Source organism: Phacochoerus africanus, chromosome 1, assembly GCF_016906955.1.
Source record: "Phacochoerus africanus isolate WHEZ1 chromosome 1, ROS_Pafr_v1, whole genome shotgun sequence".
NCBI lineage: Eukaryota > Metazoa > Chordata > Mammalia > Artiodactyla > Suidae > Phacochoerus > Phacochoerus africanus.
Genome location: NC_062544.1, coordinates 110,850,719 through 110,874,162, shown reverse-complemented (window position 1 = coordinate 110,874,162; position 23,444 = coordinate 110,850,719). Strand labels below are relative to the sequence as shown.

Sequence of the window (23,444 nt, the reverse complement as noted above, 5' to 3'; positions counted from 1 at the left end):
AATTATGAGTTATAAAGGATTTTCATGGAAGAGGTGATTTGTCATTTAGGGAATCACTTGGAAATCCTATCAATTGAGAGATGTTAAAATGAGATAATATGCACTTGCTGCAATCGGAGTCAACAATCTCTTAGGGCTCATTATATGTGGTACAGTTTGTCCTTGAAATATGGAAAAAGTGCCACCTTTAAGCTATACCAAATTTTTGTATTATGTTCGTAATACAGCTCACATATAGTATGCATTAAAATACTATGTCATTGTAGTTTCAAAAGGTATTTTTAAATATCCAAATAATGGAAATAATATGTTGAAGTAGTTGTGAGTCCTTTGTAGAGAGCAAGAAATATTTGAAATAAACTAGCCTTTCTGTTGGGAGTTGAGGTTCCTTATATGTTTTTTCCTATAAAGTAATGATGGTTTGCATAAAATAGTCCCCAGAACTTAGAAAGGAATCCTGCTGAAATCTGTATTCAGCTTTAGGAATGAATAAATAATTTCTGTATTTGTTTCTTTAGAGCAAAGGTGCTAGTGCTGGAAGAGAATGGACTGAACAGGAGACCCTTCTACTTCTTGAGGTAAGCAGATTAATGATGGAGCCCCTTTATTCGTATGAATTGGGTGCTAAGTTTCTTTTTTTATTACAGTTGATTTACAGCGTTCTGTCAAATTTTGTTGTATAGCAAAGTGACCCATTCATACATATATATGCATGCTTTTTCTCACATTATCCTCCATTAAGTTCTATCACAAGTGACTAGATATAGTTCTGTGCTATATAAGCAGGACCTCATTTAAGTTTCTGTGACTAGCATTTTAAATATGCTTTTGGAATTTATCCTGAAAATTTTCATTCCATGTAATGAATTTTAATAGACTTTTTTTGGGCTCTTAGAGTTTAAATATCTATAGTAGAGGTGATGTGCTGACCGTCAGTGGAGAGATCAAGCCTGGATATGTGTTATTTTGGCTCAGGTTGATTTTTTTCTTTTAAATCTGTTGCGAACATTTAAGCAAATATTGTAACTCTTCGAAAGTAGTCTGGCTTTCTAACTCTTATTCCAAAATGAGAAGATCTGGCAACCTGGGCCTTCATTCTCACATAGCAATGATTGGCTGGCCTTGAATGGCAGATATTCCTTTGAAGTGGGGCATTTCTTTAGATGCCAGTTTTTCTTAACTTTACCCACCTCAGTCATTGTATATTAGTTCCCCAGTGCTATGAGCGTATGAGTGTACAGCTTCCATATTTTCCAGAAGGATTTCAGAGAAATAGACAAACATATCTGCCAATGAAACCATTATCCTGTTCATGAAAGCAGAAGACTGTAGTAAACCAGTAATAGTGGATGGTATCTTTGTCAGTTAGCATAGTAAATACTTTCTGAAATTTATTCATGTCTTTGGAGATTCTTGCAAATACTTACCTAAGTAAATCTCAGAGTTATTTCTACTCTGGAGGGTAGAGAAAGAGAATATTTGGTTTCAGATTTATCAGCCATTTCTCAAAAAGGACCGTTTGTATTTAGTTATAGAATAACAACTGTTGGGTTAAAATGGAGACTTCATGACACTACTTTATACACATTATATTTATGTACTTTATATACATTATATTGTGAATATAAAGTGTGGGAGCTGAATTAGGACTATATGAAAAAGTTTATCATTAAATCTGTTATCAATGCTCTTGCCTACATGAAACAGAAAATCTGACTAGCACTATTAACCAAAAGGACGTTGGTTTTTTCAGATTGAAAGTTCCAAGATTCTTTCCACTGATTAGTGATAATGCCAGGCCCCTAGCTTTCCTGTTGTTTTGTTCTACCTTCCTTAGATTTCCACATTTTTTCCTCTGCTTTCTGGTCACAGGAAGCCTGGTTAGTTCCAAGCTTCACATCCCCATTCAAAATAGCAAGAGAAATGGAAAAGGTACCTCTGGGGACTTCTCTTCTTGGAAGGAAAAGCTTTCCCAGAAGCCCCTTATCGGTCTTTCCTTTCTGTCTCAGTGATCACAGTGGGTCTCATAAACATCTAGTACTGCATGTTATCCTGAGAAAACAAATACTTGGCATTCTAGTTTCAATAGTGGGATCAGCTTGGAGGAAGTTGATGATTGCTACAGGTAATTTACTAGCAGCATCTACACCAGTTATAACTATAACATTAAAGCAGGGAATTAATGGGGAGTTCCCATTGTGGCTCAGCAGAAATGAATCAGACTAGGAACCATGAGGTTGCAGGTTTGATCCCTGGCCTTGCTCAGTGTGTTAAGGATCCAGCGTTGCCGAGAGCTGTGGTGTATGTTGCAGACGTGGCTCAGATTCTGTGTTGCTGTGGCTGTGGCGTAGGGCGGAAGCTGTAGTTCTGATTAGATCCCTATCCTGGGAACCTTCATATGCCTCATGTGTGGCCCTTAAAAAAAAAAAAAGGCAGTGCAGGAAGAGAGCTCCCTTTCACTGGGGCATTCCATGTGATCCAAACTTATATATCATGTGTAAAATACATGATTTAGGAATTAAGTGTCAAATAAAAGATTAGGTGAGATCAGCAGTTCTCCAACTTCTTGGTCTCAAAGGCACTTGAAGTTTTAAAAATTTTATTGAGGACTCCAAAAAACTTAACGTATGTTAACTTTATCAGTATTTCCTGTATTAAAAATTAAAACTGGAGGAGTTCCTGTCGTGGTGCAGTGGTTAACGAATCTGACTAGGAACCATGAGGTTTCGGGTTTGATCCCTGGCCTTGCTCAGTGGGTTAAGGATCCGGCGTTGCCGAGAGCTGCGGTGTAGGTCACAGACGAGGCTCAGATTTCGCATTGCTGTGGCTCTGGTGTATGCTGGCGGCTACAGCTCCAATTAGACCCCTAGCCTGGGAACCTCCATATACCACGGGAGTGGCCCCAGTAAAGGCAAAAAAAAGACCAAAAAAAAAGAAAACTAAGAAAAAATTTTAATTCACTTAAAAATAACAAACCCCTTTATTTATTCTTTTTTTTTTTTGTCTTTTTGCCATTTCTTGGGCCGCTCCAGCAGCGTATGGAGGTTCCCAGGCTAGGGGTCGAATCGGAGCTATAGCCGCCGGCCTACGCCAGAGCCACAGCAACGCAAGATCCGAGCCGCGTCTGCAACCTACACCACAGCTCACGGCAACGCCGGATCTTTAACCCACTGAGCAAGGGCAGGGATCGAACCCGCAATCTCATGGTTCCTAGTCAGATTCGTTAACCACTGCGCCACAACGGGAACTCCACAAACCACTTTAAAGTTAACACATTTAATATTTTCATGAAAAACAGCTTTTGGAAAACAAAAGGTATTAGTAAAAAGTGTAGCATTTTACATTTTAGCGAATCTTTAATGTTTATCCTTTTAGAATACAGCCGATTTCACATTTGCTTTACTGTCAGTTATGTTGTTTTAAGTATATTAAGAAAATCTGGGAGTTATAGTGGCTTAGCATATTAAGAACCTGACTAGTATCCAGGAGGATGTAGGTTCGCTCCCTGGCCTTGCACATTGGGTTAAGGATTCGGTGTTACTGCAAGGTGCTGCATAAGTCACAGGTGCATCTTGGATCTGGCGTTGTTGTGGCTGTGGCATAGGCTGGCAGCCGCAGCTCCAATTAGACCCCTACCCTGGGACCTTCCATATGTAGCCCTAAAAAGCAAGAAAAAAAAAAAAAAGAAAGAAAATCTGGTATCACCTGGACATGTAGTTGGAAGCAGGAGGAAAATCTTAATTGCCTTTTCAGATAATTATGGATATTCTTTGATACAAGCTTCTCCCTCCCCCCTTTTTTAACAAATTGAAGGTTTGTGGAAACCCTGTGTTAAGCAAGTCTATTGGTGCCATTTTTCCAACAATATTTGCTCACCTTGTATCTCTGTCATATTTTGGTAATTCTAGCAATATGTCGAACTTATTATATTTGTTATAGTGATCTGTATAGTGGTCTTTGCTGTTACTGCTGCAGAGATTGTATTATAACTCAGTGAAGGCTCGGATGATGGTTAGCCTTTTTTTAGCAATAAAGTATTTTTATACTAAGATACATACTTTTTTAAAGAAATAATACTATTGTACACTTAACAGACTGCAGTTAGTGTAAACATAAATTTTATATGCACTGGGAAACCAAAATATCTGTGTGACTTGGTTCATTTGCAACATTCTCTGTGACATCTGCAGTGGTCCAGAACTGAATCTGCAACATCTCTGAGGTATGCTTGTACTACGTTAAAACTTGACTGTTCGTAGCTTTTTAAGGGTTATTTGTAGCATGGAATCCATTGATCTCTCTTGCACTAATTAATAGTGGATCTTTTAATCCATATATAATTGTGTAACATCTTTCATTGATAAATTGGAAAATACTGATTTACTGAATTATGAAAATTTTCCAAATGTTAATACAGTTCATTATGCAATATCAGATCTAATTTGAGAATACTAACTACCAGTCTCTTTAGAAAAAAAGTCTTGTAAAGAGCAGAACAAGCTTTCATGGCAGAGATGTGTTTTTTAGAATTCTAACTTTCACTTAATCATTGACAATGAACATCATCAGTTGTTTTCCTTGTAGTGACACTTTTGAGAATCATGTATTTTGAGAAAATGTATGCCAGATATCTGTGTCTGTAAAACCATGGTGTGTTAGCCATGCATTCTAGTAAAAATGATATTCAATGAAAAGAGTGTCTCTTTGAGCTAACACTCAGGCTCACAAATGCTTTTCCTATAGACAGTATCATGCTTTGAGAGTTGGTATTTAGTCTTCTTTTACCTCCCGTTTCTTACCTCCTGTGTTAAAGATACATGGACTTAAGTATTTAGATTCAATAAAATGAATAATTTTTAGTGTTTCATCAAAGAAATGTTTAAGTAAAGTTGACCTATTTTGCTTTTGCAAGTATGTGACAATGAAGAATAAAGGGACAGTTAAGAAAGTCTTGTACCACTGCTTTAATTGATGCAGAAGAACTAGTGGTTCATGCACCAATGCTTTTGCACCATTGTGCAAATGTCAACATAATGAAAAAGGCAATAATGACCTAGTATTATTCTGAAAATGATATTGGTCCCTGTGACAGGGTCTGGTGCTCCGTGGGTCTCCAGACCACACTTTGGAATATGCTAAGCCTGATGATCGTCTCACATTTCTATATTGCTTTGTTCATTAAGAAGTTTCAGTGGTATATTAGCTCTTTTTCTTTTTAACACTCTTCTGCTTTTCCTTGTTCTCGCTTCTTAATCTCTCTGTCTGTATGTTTGTGTGTATCTCTGGATCAAAATTCAAAGAGATTGTTCTTTCTGAGTTTTTACCACTATTTTCGTTTATTCTCACTTGTCCATTCAGTTTCAGTGATATGTAGAGAGCCTCTTTTCTCAGCCCCTTTTTATTTATTTTAGGGCTATTTTGTCTAGTCATATCTGCCATGGGTACTAATTTAAAAGTCTCAGTACTTGTAGGGGGAACATGGAATATGCTTTTGTATTGCTGTTTTAGAATCACTGGGCTCTGGGGAGAAATTTAATTGCACAGTACCACCTGGAACAACAATCTTTTGGTCACTTTTCCTTGGGGCACAGTGATACTCAGTATTTTCTCTTCTACATTTAGATTAGTGGATGGTAAATACAGAGTGAGGTCAGAATGGCTGAGCTACTGTTTACTCTGAACATTCCCAAGAAAACCACAATATCCTTACACAATAGTGCATATTCTCTCCTGCAGGTGGAACCTGTGCAATGGTTGATTTTTCTTTTAAACCTGCAGTTGAATCAACATGTGAAGTAAAAGACTTCTCAACAGCATTGTTTACTGCTAACACCTTCTATTTTTATACTTTATTTATCGGTAATTAATAGCTTAAGAACATGAAGTTAGATGAAAAAATTTTAGTGGATTTACAACTAAAAGTTCAGTTTCTTCCTAATTAATAGATAAATCTCAAAGACTCACTAGGGTTTATTGTCCCTACCCCCATCCCACCATTTTATTGGTCAAGTATATCACACATGCACTTTCCCAGATATTTGGGATTATTTTGAGACAACTGCTTTTATTAAAAAAAGACTTTATTTGATATGATTTCTTACCAGAGTGCACAGTTCTTGTATGGGATGCTGCAGGTTGTGTATGGGATGTTTGGTTGTGCTCAGTTCATTGTTTTACTACAAATATTAGAGGCATAATTTCAGTTGCAGATAACCAAAGTAGAATCTATACATTGGACAAATGAATGTAGTTTGAAAAAGATCTTTAATTAGTAGATAGGTACACATCAAGAAGATGGAGACTTGGTTAAGATTTTATTTGTAAAATGTATGAGGAATTTAAGGTGTTTCACCCAAGAAAGTATCATCAGTATAAGAAGCCACAAAAGGCTAATGCAATTCTTTGAGCAGTTAGAAATTGCATTGATAGAGTCAGGGCTCCAAACGGAAGGACGCCTTTATGGCATCATTCTATTCCATAGTGGTTAAGGGGATTTTTTTAAAGAAGCAATCGTGATTTCTTTTAAGTCCACAACTGACTACAGTATTCTTTTTTGTTATTACTTAATGAATTTTATTACATTTATAGGTGTACAACAGTCATCACAACTCAATTTTATAGCATTATCATCCCAAACCCCCAGTGCATCCTCCCACCCCCCAACCTGTCTCATTTGGAAACTGTAAGTTTTTCAAAGTCTGTGAGTCAGTATCTGTTCTGCAAAGAAGTTCATTCTGTCCTTTTTTTTAGATTCACATGTAAGTGAAAGCATTTGATGTTGGTGTCTCATTGTCTGACTGACTTCACTTAATGTGATAATTTGTAGGTCCATCCATGTTGCTAAAAATGCCTGTATTTCATTTCTTTTAATGGCTGCGTAATATTCCACTGTGTGTATGTACCAAATCTTCTTTATCCAACCTTCTGTCGATGGATGTTTAGGTTGTTTCCACATCTTGGATGTTGCAGGTAGTGCTGCAGTGAACATTGGAGTACATGTGTCTTTTCAAGTCATGGTTTTCTCTGGATAGATGCCCAGGAGTGGGATTGCTGGGAATCCCTGAGAATCTCTGAGAATCTCCATACTGTTTTCCACAGTGGTTGCACCAATTTACAATCCCACCAACAGTGTAACAGGATTCCTTTTTCTCTACACCCTCTCCAGCACTTACTGTTTGTAGACTTTATGATGATGGCCATTCTGGCTGGTGTAAGGTGGTACTTCATAGTGGTTTTGATTTGCATTTCTCTAATGATAAGTGATGTTGAACATCTTTTCATGTGTTTTTTGGCCATCTTTATGTTTTCTTTGGAGAACTGTCTGTTTAGATCTTCTGCCCATTTTTTGATGGGGTTGTTTGTTTTTTTGGTGTTGAGCAGTAGGAGGTGTTTATACACGTTGGAGATTAATCCCTTGTCACTCAGTTCATTTGCAAAGATTTTCTCCCACTCTGTGGGTTGTCGTTTCGTTTTTTTTAGGGTTTCCTTTGCTGTGCAGAAACTTTTAAGTTTAATTAGGTACCATTTGTTTATTTTTGTTTTCACTGTCATTACTCTTAAGAGGTGGATCTGAGAAGATGTTGCTGTTATTTATGTCAGAGAGTTCGGTCTATGTTTTCCTCTAAGTTTTATAGTGTCTGCTCTTATATCTAGGTCTTTAATCCATTTTGAGTTTCTTTTTGTGTATGGTGTTAGGGGGTGTTCTAATTTCATTCTTTTCCATGTGGCTGTCCAGTTTTCCCAGCACCACTTATTGAACAAGCTGTCTTTTCTCCATTGTATATTCTTGCCTCCTTTGTCATAGGTTAGTTGGCTGTGGGCGTGTGGGTTTAATTCTGGGCTTTCTATCCTGTTCCACTGATCTGTATTTCTGTCTTTGTGCCAGTACTATACAGTTTTGATAACTGTTCTTTGTAGTATAGTCTGAAGTCGGGGAGCCTGATTCCTCCAGCTCCATTTTTCTTTTTCAGGATGTTGCGCTTCCTGGATTTGAGTGAGGGGTTCCTTTCCCATGTTAGGGAAGTTTTTGGCTATTATCTCTTCAAATATTTTTTCTGTCCCCTTCTCTCTCTCGTCTCCTTCTGGCACCCCTATAATATGGATGTTGGTCTTTTTAACGTTGTCCCAGAGTTCTCTGAGACTCTTCATTTGTTTTCAATCTTTTTTCTCATCTGTAATTTCCACTAATCTGTGATTTCCACTAATATGTCCTCCACCTCGCTTATTCGTTCTTCTGCTTCCTGTATTCTGCTGTTGACTGCTTCTAATGAATTTTTTATTTCAGTTATTGTATTTTGCATCTCTTCTTGCTTAAGTTTTATATCTTGTATTTCTTTGTTTAGTGTTTACTGTAAATTATCCTTCTTTGCCTCCAATTTATTTCCAATGTCATGCATCATCTTCAGCATCAACAATCTAAAGTCTTTTTTCTGGAAGCTGAGAATCTCTTAATGACCCAGCTATTTTTCTGGGGTTTTTTTCTTTCTCCCTTATCTGAGTTGTAGTTCTCTGTCTTTTCATTTTTATAGGTTTTTGGTATGGTGACTTTTTATTGGTTTTTTTTGTTTTGTTTTGTGTTTTTTTTTTGTCTTTTCTTGGGCCGCTCCCTCGGCATACGGAGGTTCCCAGGCCAGGGGTCGAATCGGAGCTGTAGCCACCGGCCTACACCAGAGCCACAGCAACGCGGGATCCGAGCCGCGTCTGCAACCTACACCACAGCTCACGGCAATGCCGGATCGTTAACCCACTGAGCAAGGGCAGGGACCGAACCCGCAACCTCATGGTTCCTAGTCGGATTCGTTAACCACTGCGCCACGACGGGAATTCCGGTATGGTGACTTTTTTACAAATAATAGAGTTGTAGCCTTTCTTACTTCTGGTGTCCACTCCCCCTCCCCCACCCCGGTGGCTGAAGTTGGTACATGGGGACCTTGCTGTAGGCTTCCTGATGGGAGGGACTGGTGCCTGCCCACTGGTAGGTAGAGCTGATTCTAAATCCTCTGATGGTGGGGCTTTATCTCTGGGTGAGATTAGAGGCTGCCTGTTTGCCTGGGGGGTCTTTAGGCAGCCTGTTTACTGCTGGGCGGGGCTGTGATCCCACCTGGATTGTTGTTTGGCCTGGGGCTTCTCAGTGCTGACTGATGCGTGGGGCTGGATTTTCCCAAAATGGTCTATTCCCAAGAGCTTTGCTTCTAATGCCCTTCCCTCACGCCAAATCACATTCACCCCCTGTTTTTGTTTTTTTTTATATAATTTTTTTATTTTCCCACTGTACAGCAAGGGGGTCAGGTTATCCTTACATGTATACATTACAATTACATTTTTTCCCCCACCCTTTGTTCTGTTGCAACATGAGTATCTAGACAAAGTTCTCAATGCTGTTCAGCAGGATCTCCTTGTAAATCTATTCTAAGTTGTGTCTGATAAGCCCAAGCTCCCGATCCCTCCCACTCTGTTTTTCCAGGAGATCCTCAAAGAACTGCAGTCAGGTTTGACCCAGATTCTTTTTTTTTTTTTTTGTCTTTTTGCTATTTGGGCCACTCCCGCGGCATATGGAGGTTCCCAGGCTAGGGGTCAAATCGGAGCTGTAGCCACCGGCCTACGCCAGAGCCACAGCAACGCAGGATCCGAGCCGCGTCTGCAACCTACACCACAGCTCACGGCAACGCCGGATTGTTAACCCACTGAGCAAGGGCAGGGACCGAACCCGCAACCTCATGGTTCCTAGTCGGATTCGTTAACCACTGCGCCACGACGGGAACTCCATGACCCAGATTCTTATAGACTTTGCTTTGCCCTGGGACCCAGTGCACATGAAAGTCTGTGTGTGCCTTTTAAGAATGGGGTCTCCGTTTCCCCCAGTCCCTTGGAGCTCCTGCTCACAAGCCCCACTGGCCTTCAATGCCAGATGCTCCAGGGGCTCTTTCTCCCAATGCCAAATCCCCAGGTGTGGGGACTTGACATGGGGCTCAGAACTCTCACTCCTGTAGGTTAGTCTCAGTGATACAGTCTGTGGGGCTTCCCACCTAGGAGGTATGGGGTTGCTTATATCATGTAATTGTCGCTCCTCCCTCTTGATGTGGCCTCCTCTTTGTCGTCTGGAGTAGGATATCTTTTTGAAAGTTTCCAGTCCATTTGGTTGAAGATTGCTCAGCATTTGGTTGTAATTTCATTGTTTTTAGGAGAGAAGTTGAGCTCCAGTCTTTGTATTCTGCCATCTTAATCCCATCTCTCCAGATTACAGCATTCTTCCCAGTCATTTATAATTGTCCCAGGCCTTGAAATTGATAAAACTTCAATCTGTGAGCTTGTTGGTTCTCCCTCGTTAACATGAGTCTTTCTCTTGTTTGCTTTGCTTTCTCATGCTTTGTTATCATGGTCCCTTAGATAATGGACATAAACTCTTGTATCTGTAAATAAAATCCTTTGGAGTTACTGACATTGATCACTAGATGAGTTTCTTACATATTTTATACTGGCTCAATAATAGAAACAATAGCATTAGAAGATAGTCATTAAGCGTCATCAAAGATTTTCTTACACTGTGCTTGTACTTTATATACATTTATTTGATATGCAATGCAATAAATATTTTTTCCTGTGTAATTTTTTTATTGAAATATACTTGACCTACAATATTGTATTAGTTTCAGGTGTACAGCAGGGTAATTCAGTTATATATATATATTTTTCAGATTATTTTCAATTATAAGCTATTATAATGAATATAGTTCCTTGTGCTATACAGTAAATCCATGTTGCTTATCTTCCTGTGTAATTTTGAATTACACTTTAATTATTTTTTTAATGGCCACACCCATCATATGGAAGTTTCCAGGCCAGAGATTGAATCCTCGCCTCTGCAGCAACCTGAACTGCTGTAGTCGATCCTTAACCCATTGTGCCACAGTGGGGACTCCCTTGAATTACACTTTCGATGAGTATATCTTCTAGTAAAAAATGTCTTCAGGAAAAGCCTTTTTTAAAAAAATAATTTTTAAAAAATATTCAGAGCCATGAGAAAGTCAAATTCATTTTCAGGTTTGGTCTAGTTACCTGTGGTTAAGCTGAGCAAATTTTATTGGGTACTATATTTCAGGAATGTGGCAGACACCGCATGTTGAGATGACTAGGCCATAGTCTCTACAGTTAAAGGATTCATAGTCTAGTGGGTGATAAGAAACAGATTAAAACACAATTTGAGGCATACCTAGAACGGGCATGTATATAGAGGAGTGGCTATAAGCTATAATGGACAACTCTTGGGAGTGGGATGCCACTGTTGGTCTGTTACATCATAGTTCTAGTGCAGAACAAACCATACATAGGCAAAATACTTAAGAAGAGTGTTGCAGGATCTGGGTATTCCTAGAACATTAAAGAGTAGAGAGGTTGGGTGGAAGATGGTAGCAGAGTCTCGGTCCTGTTCAGTGTTAAATTTTTTTTTTGTCTTTTTGCCTTTTTTTCTAGGGTTGCACCTGCAGCATGTGAAGGTTCCCAGGCTAGGGGTCCAATGGGAGCTGCAGCTGCCAACCTATGCCACAGCCATAGCAACGTGGGATCTGAGCTGGGTCTTTGACCTACACCACAGCTCACCGCAACCTCGTGGTTCCTAGTCAGATTCTTTAACCACTGAGCCATGACGGGAACTCTGGTCTTAATTCTATAAGACAATGATGAGCACTGAAATAGTTTTAGGCAGAAGCGAGACAGTGTCCAGTGTGAAACATACTTTACTCTAGCAACAGGAAGAAGGGTGAGTTTAAAGAGAGAGAGAAAGGCAGTTCTAAGAATCTAGGTAAGCAGTGGTGCAGACCCCAGTGGTGACAGAAGGAATGAAGGTGTTTTGTAGTGTAAAATGTCTACTAATGACTTTTTTTTTTTTTTTTTTGCTTTTTAGGGCCGCACCCGCAGCATATGGAGGTTCCCAGGCTAAGGGTCAAATCGGAGCTGTAGCTGCCAGCCTACGCCACAGCCACAGCAATGCGAGAACCGAGCCTTGTTTGTGATCTACACCACAGCTCACAACAACGCCGGATCCTTAACCCACTGAGCAAGGCCAGGGATTGAACCCGCAACTTCATGTCTCCTAGTCGATTAGTTTCCACTGCACCACAGCAGAAACTCCAAAATGTCTACTAATGACTTTTCTCTGTACAACACCCTTCCCCTCCTTCCTGGCCAGTCTCTCACCATGTTCTGTTTTGAAAATATCTCTTCAGTCTGTCCCTCTTAGGTAGTGCTCCTGTCAGTGCCTAGTCTCTGAACTTCACTGTTTCTCACCTTTCTGCTTTTCTGGATGCTGACTCTTGCTTGAATTTTGCAAGCAGTTTTCTTTGGTATGCTCTGAAAAAAACTTTGTGAATTTTCTTGTTTTTTACTGGCTGAAGGAAAATAAATAAAGAAAAAATTTTAAATAGTAAGTTCATTTGAAAAGGTTATGCTAGAACATGTCAAGAAAATCTCCACTCAGGAGTTCCCATTGTGGCTCAGTGGAAACGAATCTGACTAGGGTTTATGAGGACCCAGATTCGATCCCTGGCCTCGCTCAGTGGGTTAAAGATCCAGTGTTGCCTTGAGCTGTGGTGAAGGTCGCAGATGCACCTCAGATCTGGTGTTGCTGTGGCTGTGGTGTAGGCCAGTGGCTACAGCTCCATTTCCACACCTAGCCTGGGAACCTCCATATGCTGCAGGTGCAGCCCTAAAAAGACAAAAACAAAACAAAACAAAAGTTCCCCTCATAATCTGAAACTTAAGATGATGTTATTTATGTTTCTGGCCCCAAGGACCCTAGTTAGATAGATAGAATTTTGTTTTTTTTTTTTCAGTCTCTAACTTATTTCTAAGCAATTCCTTTTAGAACTACCTGAAACCACTGACTGTCCAGAGGAAACCCAGAATTAGCCTGTTTTCAAGGAATTTAATGACTAAGGTGATTTTCTGTCTTGGATTTTAGGGAGTCCTCTACCACTCCAGTGAGAAAGAAAGCCCAGTATAGCCATTAGAGCCCAGAGTTAATAATTCACTGAGGTGGAGTTCCCCTTGTGGCTCAGCAGGTTAAGAACTTGACATAGTGTCCATGAGGATGCAAGTTCGATTCCTGGCCTTGCTCAGTGGGTTAAAGATCTAGCGCTGCCAGATGCTGCAGCATAGGTCGCAGATGTGGCTTGGATCTGGGATTGCTGTGGCTGTGGAATAGGCCAGTAGCTGCAGCTCCAGGTTGACTCCATGCTGGGAACTTCTATATGCTGGAGGTGCAACTCTAAAAAGAAAAAAAAAAAAAGTAAAAAAGTTCACTGAGGCAATAAACATGGAGAGAACCCTCATCATGGCTAGCTCCTCTTACAGCTGTATCTGCAGATTAGGCTCCACAGTAAGATTGCCATTCAATTGTTGACATTTGATCCAGGTATTTTTTTATTGTTGATGTGGGGGCTATTAGGTGTATGTACAGTGTTCAGCAGCATCTATGGCTTCTGCCCGCTAGATGCCGTTAGCACCTCCCCAGTTGTGTCACCCAAAAATGTCTCCAGACATTGCCACATGATCCCAGGGAGGCATAATTGCCCCAGTTGATAGTCATGGTTCTAGAGAGAACCACATGAGAGTAGCAACTTTGGTCAACTATCAGATTCTTTTTAACCAGTTCATTCTTTGACTTTCTTAACATGACATATTTCTCTTTTTCTTCATACCATTCAATCCCTATTCCCTTTGGAGGTGCTTTTTCTAGTTTTGTTGGAGTTTTTCAGTATTTTCTCTAAAAATTTAACAAATTTTAAACTAGAAATATATATTTTATAAATTTTAGTATCAGTTTCTTAATTTCTAACAAAAAAGTTTGGAGATTGAGATTGTGTTCAATCTGTAGTTTAATTTGGAGAGAATTGACATTTTAACAGTATTGAGACTTACAGTTCCCACTGTGGCACAGTGGGTTAAGAATCCAACTGTAGTGGTTCTGGTCGCTGCAGAGGCATGGGTTCAGTCCCCTGACCAGCACTGCAGATTAAAGGATCTGGTGTTGAAGCCGAGGCTCGGATTCAGTCCCTGGCCAGGGAACTTCCACTTGTTGCCAGTGTAGCCATAAAAAACAGACAACATTGAATCTTCTAGTGAATGAACACAGTGTATGGCTTCATTTATTTAGGTCTTTGATTTCTCAGCATTTTAAATTTTTTTCCAGCATATGAGTAGCATATATTCTTCATTATATTTATTCCTAAGTATTTCATTTTTGTGCCATTTTAAATACTTTTCCAACTTAACATTTTTCATTACTAGTGTATGTAGAAATATAAGTATTTCTATTACCCTTTTAACCAATGAACTTGCTAAACTTTATAGTTTAATGCTTTTTTTGTAGATTCCATAGTATTTTCTGTGTTTACAATCTATGTTTACAACTAGTTGTTTTTCCTTTATAATATGCACACTTTTTGTTTTTCTTGACCAATTGAGAATTTAATAAGGAAAGCAATCAAATCTATTTATTTTCTTATGTACAGTATAGCGTTTTCATTATTGTTTTTAAAGCCTATCTAATGAACAGTAATAGGCTTCTGATGTCATTAAATATTACTTGTTACCTGAAGTTTTAACTTTAGCTCCTGTTTTTTTCTGTCATAGGCCCTAGAGATGTATAAGGATGATTGGAACAAAGTGTCAGAACATGTTGGAAGTCGCACGCAAGATGAATGCATCCTCCACTTTTTGAGGCTTCCCATTGAGGACCCGTACCTTGAGAATTCAGATGCTTCTCTAGGGCCCCTGGCCTACCAGCCTGTCCCCTTCAGTCAGTCGGGAAACCCAGTCATGAGCACTGTTGCTTTTTTGGCGTCTGTGGTGGATCCTCGTGTGGCATCTGCTGCAGCCAAAGCAGCTTTGGGTATGGCTTTCCTAGGCCATTTTGCCAGTATGGCAATTTCAGATAATGGTTTGATGTTTTTCCTTCGTGAAAGTTCTATCTCAGATTTAAATGTTATCAGCTATTACATTCATTTCAGTTATATAAATAATAATAAATCCATTATTACTCCTTAAAGACACCTCGTATTTTATAATATTATAGCATTTTAAACCAAAGCACTTAGAGGTTCCCTTGTGGTGCAGTGGATTAAGGCTCCCGTGGTGCCACAGCTGGGAGCTTCCATGTGCCATGGATGTGGCCAAAAAAAATAATGTAAAATAAACTAAAACACTTAAAATGCAGTAGCTTTCAAACTAAGAGCATTTATTAAGAACTGGGCAAAATAGGAGTTTCTGCTGTTTTGCAGTGGGTTAAGATCAGTGCAGAGGTGATGCTAGTTTGATCTCCGACCCAATGCTATGGGTTGAAAGATCCACCTTTGCTGAAGCTGTGGGTCGGACTCTATCCCTGGCATGGGAACTTCCGTATGCCATGGGTGTGGCCATTTAAAAAAAAAAGAATTGGCTGAACAGGAGTTCCCCCCGGCACAGCGAGTTAAAGATCTGGCTTTTCACTGCTGTGACTTGGGTTGCTGCTGTGGTGTGGGTTTGATCCCTGACCTGGGAAACTTACAAATGTTGTGGGCGCAACCAGCAACAAAAACAAAAAAAAAGAACTGAACAAAATAGAGTTCTTAAAATTGTATATTTTATGATTCATTTGGAGTTTAATATACCTGTCAAAGAGGAGTCATGTTACATTTTTGGATTATATTAATTCTGAACAGAAGCTTCTCACAACATAAAACCCTTTCTTGACTTTCTTGTTTAATCCTTGGTACTTTCGTAATTAAAATCTAGCAAGCAGAGTTAGATAAAATTTAGATAGCAGTTTTGATTATTATTGATAGAAATATAAAGATCTTGGAGTTCCTGTCTTGGCTCAGTGGTTAACGAATCTGACTAGGAACCATGTGGTTGCAGGTTCGATCCCTGGCCTTGCTCAGTGGGTTAAGGATCTGGCATTGCCAGATTAGACCCCTAGCCTGGGACCCTCCATGTGCCGAGGGAGTGGCCCCAGAAAAAGGCAAAAAGCCCCCCCCCCCCAAAAAAAATCTAGTTTATGTAGCAAGATACTATGACATGTAAAAGTGAGAGTCATAGAATTTCACTACATGATAATCTCCTTTGACCCTCTTCCTTTGCTGGGGTAAATCAGATCAAGTCCCCAGAAAAGTCACGGTTACTCATGATATACTAATGTTGTGTCAGATTTCCTAGTTTACATTGAAGCAAAAATGTGTAAAAAACCAGGTCACCGTTGTATTTTTATTCTTAAACAGAGGAGTTTTCTCGAGTCCGGGAGGAGGTACCTCTGGAATTGGTAGAGGCTCATGTCAAGAAAGTTCAAGAAGCAGCTCGAGCCTCTGGGAAAGTAGATCCTACCTACGGCCTGGAGAGCAGCTGTATTGCTGGCACGGGGCCCGATGAACCAGAAAAGCTTGGTGAGTCACTGCTGTGCCCAAGGACAGGGTTAATAGATGCTATGTATTTTCCTGTCAGCTGGCTAAAATAATTGGGTTTACTTGTATTTAAAAGTGAGTACAGTGATCAGTACAAACTTGTGTCTTAAAAATTAGTGTATGGGAGTTTCCGTCGTGGTTAACAAACCCAACTAGTATCCGTGAAGATGTGGGTTTGATCCCTGACCTCCCTTAGTGGGTTAAGGATCCGGTGTTGCCGTGAACTGTGGTGTAGGTCGCAGATGCGGCTCAGATCCCAGAATTGCTGTGGCTCTGGCACAGGCCAGCAGTTGCACCTTCGATTCTACTCCTAGCCTAGGAACCTCCATATGCCACAGGCGAGGCCCTAAAAAGACCCCCCCCCCCAAAAAAAAATTAGTGTATGATTCTTTTATCTCTTCCTTTTATGACAGAAGTTTAAGAATTGTCTCATGGAATTCCAATCATGGCTCAGTGTTTAACAGACCTGACTAGTAACCATGAAGTTGTGGGTTTGATCCCTGGCCTCACTCAGTGGGTTAAGGATCAGGTGTTGCCATGAGCTGTGGTGTAGGTCACAGATGCGGCATGAATCCCGCATTGCTGTGGCTGTAGTGTAGGCCGGCAGCTACAGCTTGCATTCGACCCCTAGACTGGGAACCTCCATATGCCGCAGGTGCGGCCCTAAAAAGACGAAAGAAAAAAAAATTGTCTCATAACTGTTATTATCATAGTTGTGAGGTATCTGATGCCTGTTTTTAGAACTAGGTTCTGAGCATGTAGACATAAGAATAAAGAAAGTACTGTTGTTTTAATTTATATGTTGCTAATTTATAGGTTTAAGTTTATTCTTTTGGGTTATTTTTATTTTTTTAATTATTATTATTATTTTTTTTGCTATTTCTTGGGCCACTCCTGTGGCATATGGAGGTTCCCAGGCTAGGGGTCAAATCGGAGCTGTAGCTGCCAGCCTACGCCAGAGCCACAGCAACGTGGGATCTGAGCCCCATCTGTGACCCACACCACAGCTCAAGGCAACGCTGGATCGTTAACCCACTGAGCAAGGGCAGGGATCGAACCTGCAACCTCATGGTTCCTAGTCAGATTCGTTAACCACTGCGCCATGACGGGAACTCCTGTTTTGGGTTATTTTTAAATTGAAGTAATCACTTAAGTGTATATAATCCAGTGGCTTTTAGTAAATTCATAATGTTGAACATTTATCACCAATATCTAATTCCAGAACATTTTCATCATCCCAAGAGAAAATGACACACTAGTTAAGGTCACTTCCTGTTTTTCCTCTCCTATGGTAACCATTGATCTGCTTTCTGTTTCTCTGAACTTGCCTATTCTGGACATTTCCTGTAAATGGAGTCATACTTTGTGTGTGGCCTTTTTTATCTGACTTTTTTCATGTAGCTTAATTTTTCAAAGTTCGTAATTCAGTACTTCATTTCTTTCTATGCTGAATGATATTCTTGTGTGAATATACCATATTTTACTACTCCATTAGTCATTTCATGGATATTTGTATTGATTCCACTTTTTCACTATTTTGAATAATGTTCATATTCAAATATAATGAACATTCATGTGCAAGTTACTTGGTAAAAGATTTTTTTACTTTTGGGTACCTAGGAGTGAAATTGCTAGATCATATGGTAGTTCTGTTTTTTAACATTTTTATCAGTGCTTTTACCATTTTGTTTCCACCACCAATGCCTGAAGTTTCTGATTTCTTCCCATCCTTTCCAATGTTTATCCCCCCCTTTTTTTAAATAAAAACAACTGATTATGTATTTATTAAAAAGGTTGATTTAAGCATCTGCAGTGGTAACTTCAACCTACATTCCTGGCTTGAAGCTTATGGATGTGATCTGTTTGACAATCTCAGAAGGATTGTAAAAGTCAGTGAGTTTCCTGTGGATCTTCGTCAGAAAATGATCCCAAGTCTTAGAACCTTCAGTGTAAGCAGTTTACCTTGTAGTTATTCTTAGAGTCTTGGTAGTCATCCAGACCAGTTCTTGCACCTTGAGATTCTCTTCCTTTGTGATCAGATCAACACACACCTTCTCCAGAGACTTCATGTTGCAGCTAATTAAGGTGATTCTGATTTGGTGAATCACCACCTCCTGCTCCACATACATCTTTCCTGTGTCTTTAAAAGTCATGGCTTGTGGTGTGGCTTCCTGACCTACTTGTTCTTTTTTGAGGGGGATCACCAGTGACTCAGGAGCTGAAATGGTTGGCCAGGGGCTCTGCTGCAGCTGCAATCCTGTCTTCTTCCCCCTCGCTTTTTAAAAATGTCCAGCCTTGACTAGTAACCATGAGGTTGCGGGTTTGATCCGTGACCTCCCTCAGTGGGTTAAGGATCCGGCATTGCTGAGCTGTGATGTAGGTCGCTGACATGGCTCAGATCCACGTTGCCGTGGCTGTGGTGTAGGCCAGCAGCTGTAGCTCCGATTGGACCCCTAGCCTGGGAACCTCCATATGCCACCGGTGCAACCCTAAATGACAAAAAAAAAAAAAAAGGTAACAAGTTAAAAACACCCAGCCTAGGTGGGTGTGAAGTGGTATCTCATTGTGATTTTTATTCGCATTCAGTTTGGGGTGTATTGTTATCTCTACAATATTATGTCTTAAATGAATGAACATAGGGTGTCTTTGCATTTATTTAGGTCTTTTATTTCTTTAAACAATGGTTGGAAGTTTTTAGTCTTATATTCCTTTGTTAAATCTTTTCCTTTATATTTTATCCTTTTGAATATTGTTTTAAATGAAATTTTTCCTGATCTTAGGCGGAAAGCTTTTAGAATTTTATCATTAGTGTGATGTTATATGCTGGATTTTCTTAGATTCCTTTTATCAACTTTAAGAAGTTTCTGTTTCTAGTATGTTGAGTGTTTTTATCATGAAAGGGTGTCATATTTCATCAGCTGCTTTTATTGTATCAATTGAGATGATCATTTGGCATTTTTTACTGTATTCCATCGATACGTTGTGTTATATTAATTGATTCTTGCCTGTTGAACCACCTTTGCATTTCTGGGATAAATCCCACTTGATCAGTGTGAATAATCCATTAATATTTGCTAGTATCTTCTTAAAGATTTTGCATCTATGTTTGCAGGAGGGGATATTGGTTAATAGTTTTTATTTCTCGTGGCTCAGTTGTTAACGAACCTGACTAGTAACCATGAGGTTGTGGGTTCGATCCCTGGCCTCACTCAGTGTGTTAAGGATCTGGCGTTGCCGTGAGCTGTGGTGTAGTTTGCAGACTCGGCTCAGATCCCGAGTTGCGTGGCCGTGGCACAGGCTGTCAGCTGTAGCTCTGATTCATCCCCTAGCCCGGGAACTTCCATATGGTTCGGGGACAGTCCTAAAAAGACAAAAGACAAAATAAATAAATAAATACAAAATAAAAATCTGTTTTAGGAGTTCCCATTGTGGCTTAGCAGGTAACAAACCTGACTAGTGTTCATGAGGATGCAAGTTTGATCCCTGGTCTTGCTCACTGATTAAGGATGTTTTGTTGCCATGAGCAGTGGTATAGGTTGCAGACGTGGCTCAGATCTCACATTGCCTTGGCTGTGGCCAGGGCCGGCAGCTGTAGCTCTAATTCGACCCCTAGCCAGGGAACTTCCATATGCTGCACCTGTAGCCCTTAAGAAAAAAAAAGCCTGTTTGATCTTAACATACCAGCTCTCTTGGTTACTGTGTTTTCATGGAATATCTTTTTTCATTAGTTTACGTGCAGTTTATTTGTGTCTTTGGATTAAACTGAGTCTGTCTTATACACAGCACATTGTTTGTTAGATTTTAGAATTTTGCAGACATGGTTCTACCTTCCTTCTGCCCTGTATAGCTACAGGATTTTAAAAATCTTTTTACTTTGATTAGCCCTGAGTTCTCTCATCTATAACAAGAAAGAGCTGGTTAGATATTCTATATTGATTGTATCGTTTAGTTATGCCAGTATCTGGAAATAGGATAAATGATATTTTTGGTAGTAGGGACTTTTATCTATTTTTGCTTCATTAATCCTGAAGAGTGGTAAAATTTTATTTAATAAAGTAGCAATACTTGGTTTCTCATAAAGTATTCCTGTGTGTTATAAGAGGGTAATTTTTACACCAAGGTAAAAATAATATTTTGTATACAGTTATCTATAATGTATTCCTAATGTTTCTTACATTGTTCATTAATTTTGTTCATTCTTTGTGAAACAATTCCTGATGAAAAACTCAAGTTAACTTTTTATCGCTATGTCTTTTTCATTTATTGTTATAGTACAGAGGTGATATGAAGTAAGAGTTTAAATTACTAGCCCATACTCCACAGATGAGACCACCTGAACTCCTGGTGCTCTGTTCTTTAAATAGGTATTGGTAAGGTCTCTTCTAGCCTAAAATCTTATGGTTTCCATGAGTTTTCATAGGGTCTACCTCTCTTGTTTTGTCTGCTTTCTTTAAAGTGTCAATCTAGCAGTTGCATTTTTTAAGTATAGAAACAGATTCTCAGATTAATCAAACCTCTTACTCTAGCCCTCAGAACAGATTATTGACCTAACCGTTCTTAATGTTGGCTACTAATCCAGAATACCAGGGCTTTGAATAAAGTAATTTACAGTATCCACAGTATTTCTTAGTTTGAAAAGTCACTTGTTTTCCTTTTTCTTAGATGGAGACTAAAATTAGCAAGCCAGGTCACATCTCTGTTGCTTTTTGTTGATTCTACACCATGAGATATTGCCAAGCTCAGGCTAGGAAAACCTGGGCCTGTTGAATGCCTGGGAAAGGTCTTACTTTCCTCAACTTTTTTGTGTGTTTTTGGTTCATTTATAGTGTCTTTTGGTTCCCTGTGGTCATAGAATTGAAAAGGGTTGGCAAAGCCCTCTTATTTGAGTCAAAGAAGTTTCTGTACTTTGTAGAATCAGGGACATGTTTTTACATGTAAATCTATTTTTAAAACTTTGGTAGATGATATCATAGAGCGTTAGTGGTTAAGAAACAGTTTGCAAAGTTGCCCATTTCTGGTTTAGTGAGATTTAAAAGAGGAACCAATAAAAATAAAAGATCTACCAATCTTAGTCTTATGAGGCTAGATTTTCCTGATTCATTAGTGGGTGTATGGTTTTCACAGTTTACAAAGCTTGGATCAGACTGCTGCAGGAAGCTTTGGAGATTACAAAGGGTGATTCTTTGAATGGAATGAACAGTAAACTTCATTCATAGTATGTGGCAAATAGCCTATCAGGTAATCTCTCTAAAGTGCAGTGTATACTCACTAGTTGCATCAACAGAATTTGGGTCTTTTTACCACTTAATAAGGGCTAAGAAAATAACAACATAATATGAATATTTATGAACGAGTTGTGGGCAGAATTCTATAACTGACTAGACTGTAACTAATAGAATAAATTAGGAAACTGCAAATGGTACTCCCTGTGGAACTGGCTCAGCAGAGTTGTATTGGGAAGTCAATAGTATACCTCCTCTCTTGCTGAGCCACATTCCAAGTTCAGAGTTCAAAGAAAGGAAGTATCAGATTTACATTTAAACTTGCACTTTATGTAACAAAATACTGCCTTATTACATAGTGCACAGATGTGAAATAGAATGATCTAACTTTTCCTATCAAGATAATATTATACTTGGAGTTCCCATTGTGGTTCATCAAGTTATGAACCTGACTAGTATCCATGAGGATATGGGTTCAATCCCTGACCTTGTTTATTGGGTTAAGGATCCAGCCTTTCTGTGAGCTGTGGTGTAGGTCGTAGATGCGACTTGGATCTGGCATTGCTTTGACTGTGGCATAGGCTGGCAGCTACTTCTCTGATGTAGTCTCTAGCCTGGGAACCTCCATATGCTGCGGATGCAGCCCTAAAAAAGACAAAAAACAAACAAAAAGATAATATTGAGGTTGGGTGGTAGGTTAATCATACTTTTGTTTATTTATTTATTTAGGCTTTTTTAGCTTTTTTGGTTGCCTCGTGTCATATGAGTTCCTGGGCCAGGGATCATATCCAAACTGTAGTTGCAACCTAATCCGCAGCTGCTGCCACACCAGATCCTTAGCCCACTGTGCCGAGTCGGGAATTAAACCTGTGTCCCAGTGTTCCCAAGATGCTATGGATCACATGTGCCACAGTGGGAATTCCAATCATATTTTTTATTGTGATATTTAATTTATTATGTTACACTAGTTTTATGTATTAACAAGAAGTTTTCTTATAAAATAGAACTTTTTGGGTTTCTCTCATAAACTTCTCTTTTTATTGTGGATTTGGTGCTGGGGGGTCGTATTTGGTGAAATAAAGTTAAGATAGGTGAACACTGTCTAAAACACCTCTTATTTTCATTTATTAGGAAACTTCTCATTGGAATTATTTAGGAAATAAATATTGGCTTATGAGGAGATTCTTTCAATTCTAGGCATTGTTCAGTATCTCCTGATTTCTCCAGATTTGTATGGTTTTTTGCAGGGAAAGTAGATGTTGGTAGGTTACATTGGCACATTTTTAAGAATAGGCTAAAATTTGAACCTCTTTGACCCCAAAGCCTTGACCTCTTTTCACTGTAGTGTGCTGCCAGAAGTAAAACAAATAGGTACGTCTGTGCATTTTTCACTCATTTAACAAGGATTGCTGAAGGCCTAACAGCTCCATTGTACTGTATTGTCTTATGTACTATGGCAAATACAGTAGGAAAAGACCCAGGCCCTCTTGAAAACCTAGGATCTACATAAGGAGACAGGCAAATGTACTAAAAGATTGGCAGTGGATGGTTCATTTATACAAAATTAAGTGCTGAGAAACTCAAAGCAAAATTCAGTCATTGTGATATAGTGTATGAGCCTATACCACATAAGCATTTTTGGATGGGAGATCAGTTTTAAACTAGACTCTTTTTTTTCCCTTGTTAATTCATAGGAATAAATAAGACTGTTAATATGTTGTGTTATTATGGTATTTCATTGTATTCTAGGTGCTAGAATACTGGAAAAGAAAGCTGACCAAAATGCCTGCCC

General features: G+C 39.2%; 1 protein-coding gene across 2 annotated transcripts in view; it reads left to right on the top strand.

Moving 5' to 3' along the window:
- Positions 1 to 23,444, top strand: part of SMARCC1 (SWI/SNF related, matrix associated, actin dependent regulator of chromatin subfamily c member 1) — a 168,365-nt gene that overhangs the window by 90,602 nt on the left and 54,319 nt on the right. For both annotated transcript variants that reach the window (XM_047772896.1, XM_047772905.1), the window contains exons 19-21: positions 519 to 578; positions 14,629 to 14,887; positions 16,251 to 16,412. In XM_047772896.1, the coding sequence (XP_047628852.1) occupies positions 519 to 578; positions 14,629 to 14,887; positions 16,251 to 16,412 (481 nt within the window). The remainder of the gene's footprint in view (positions 1 to 518; positions 579 to 14,628; positions 14,888 to 16,250; positions 16,413 to 23,444) is intronic.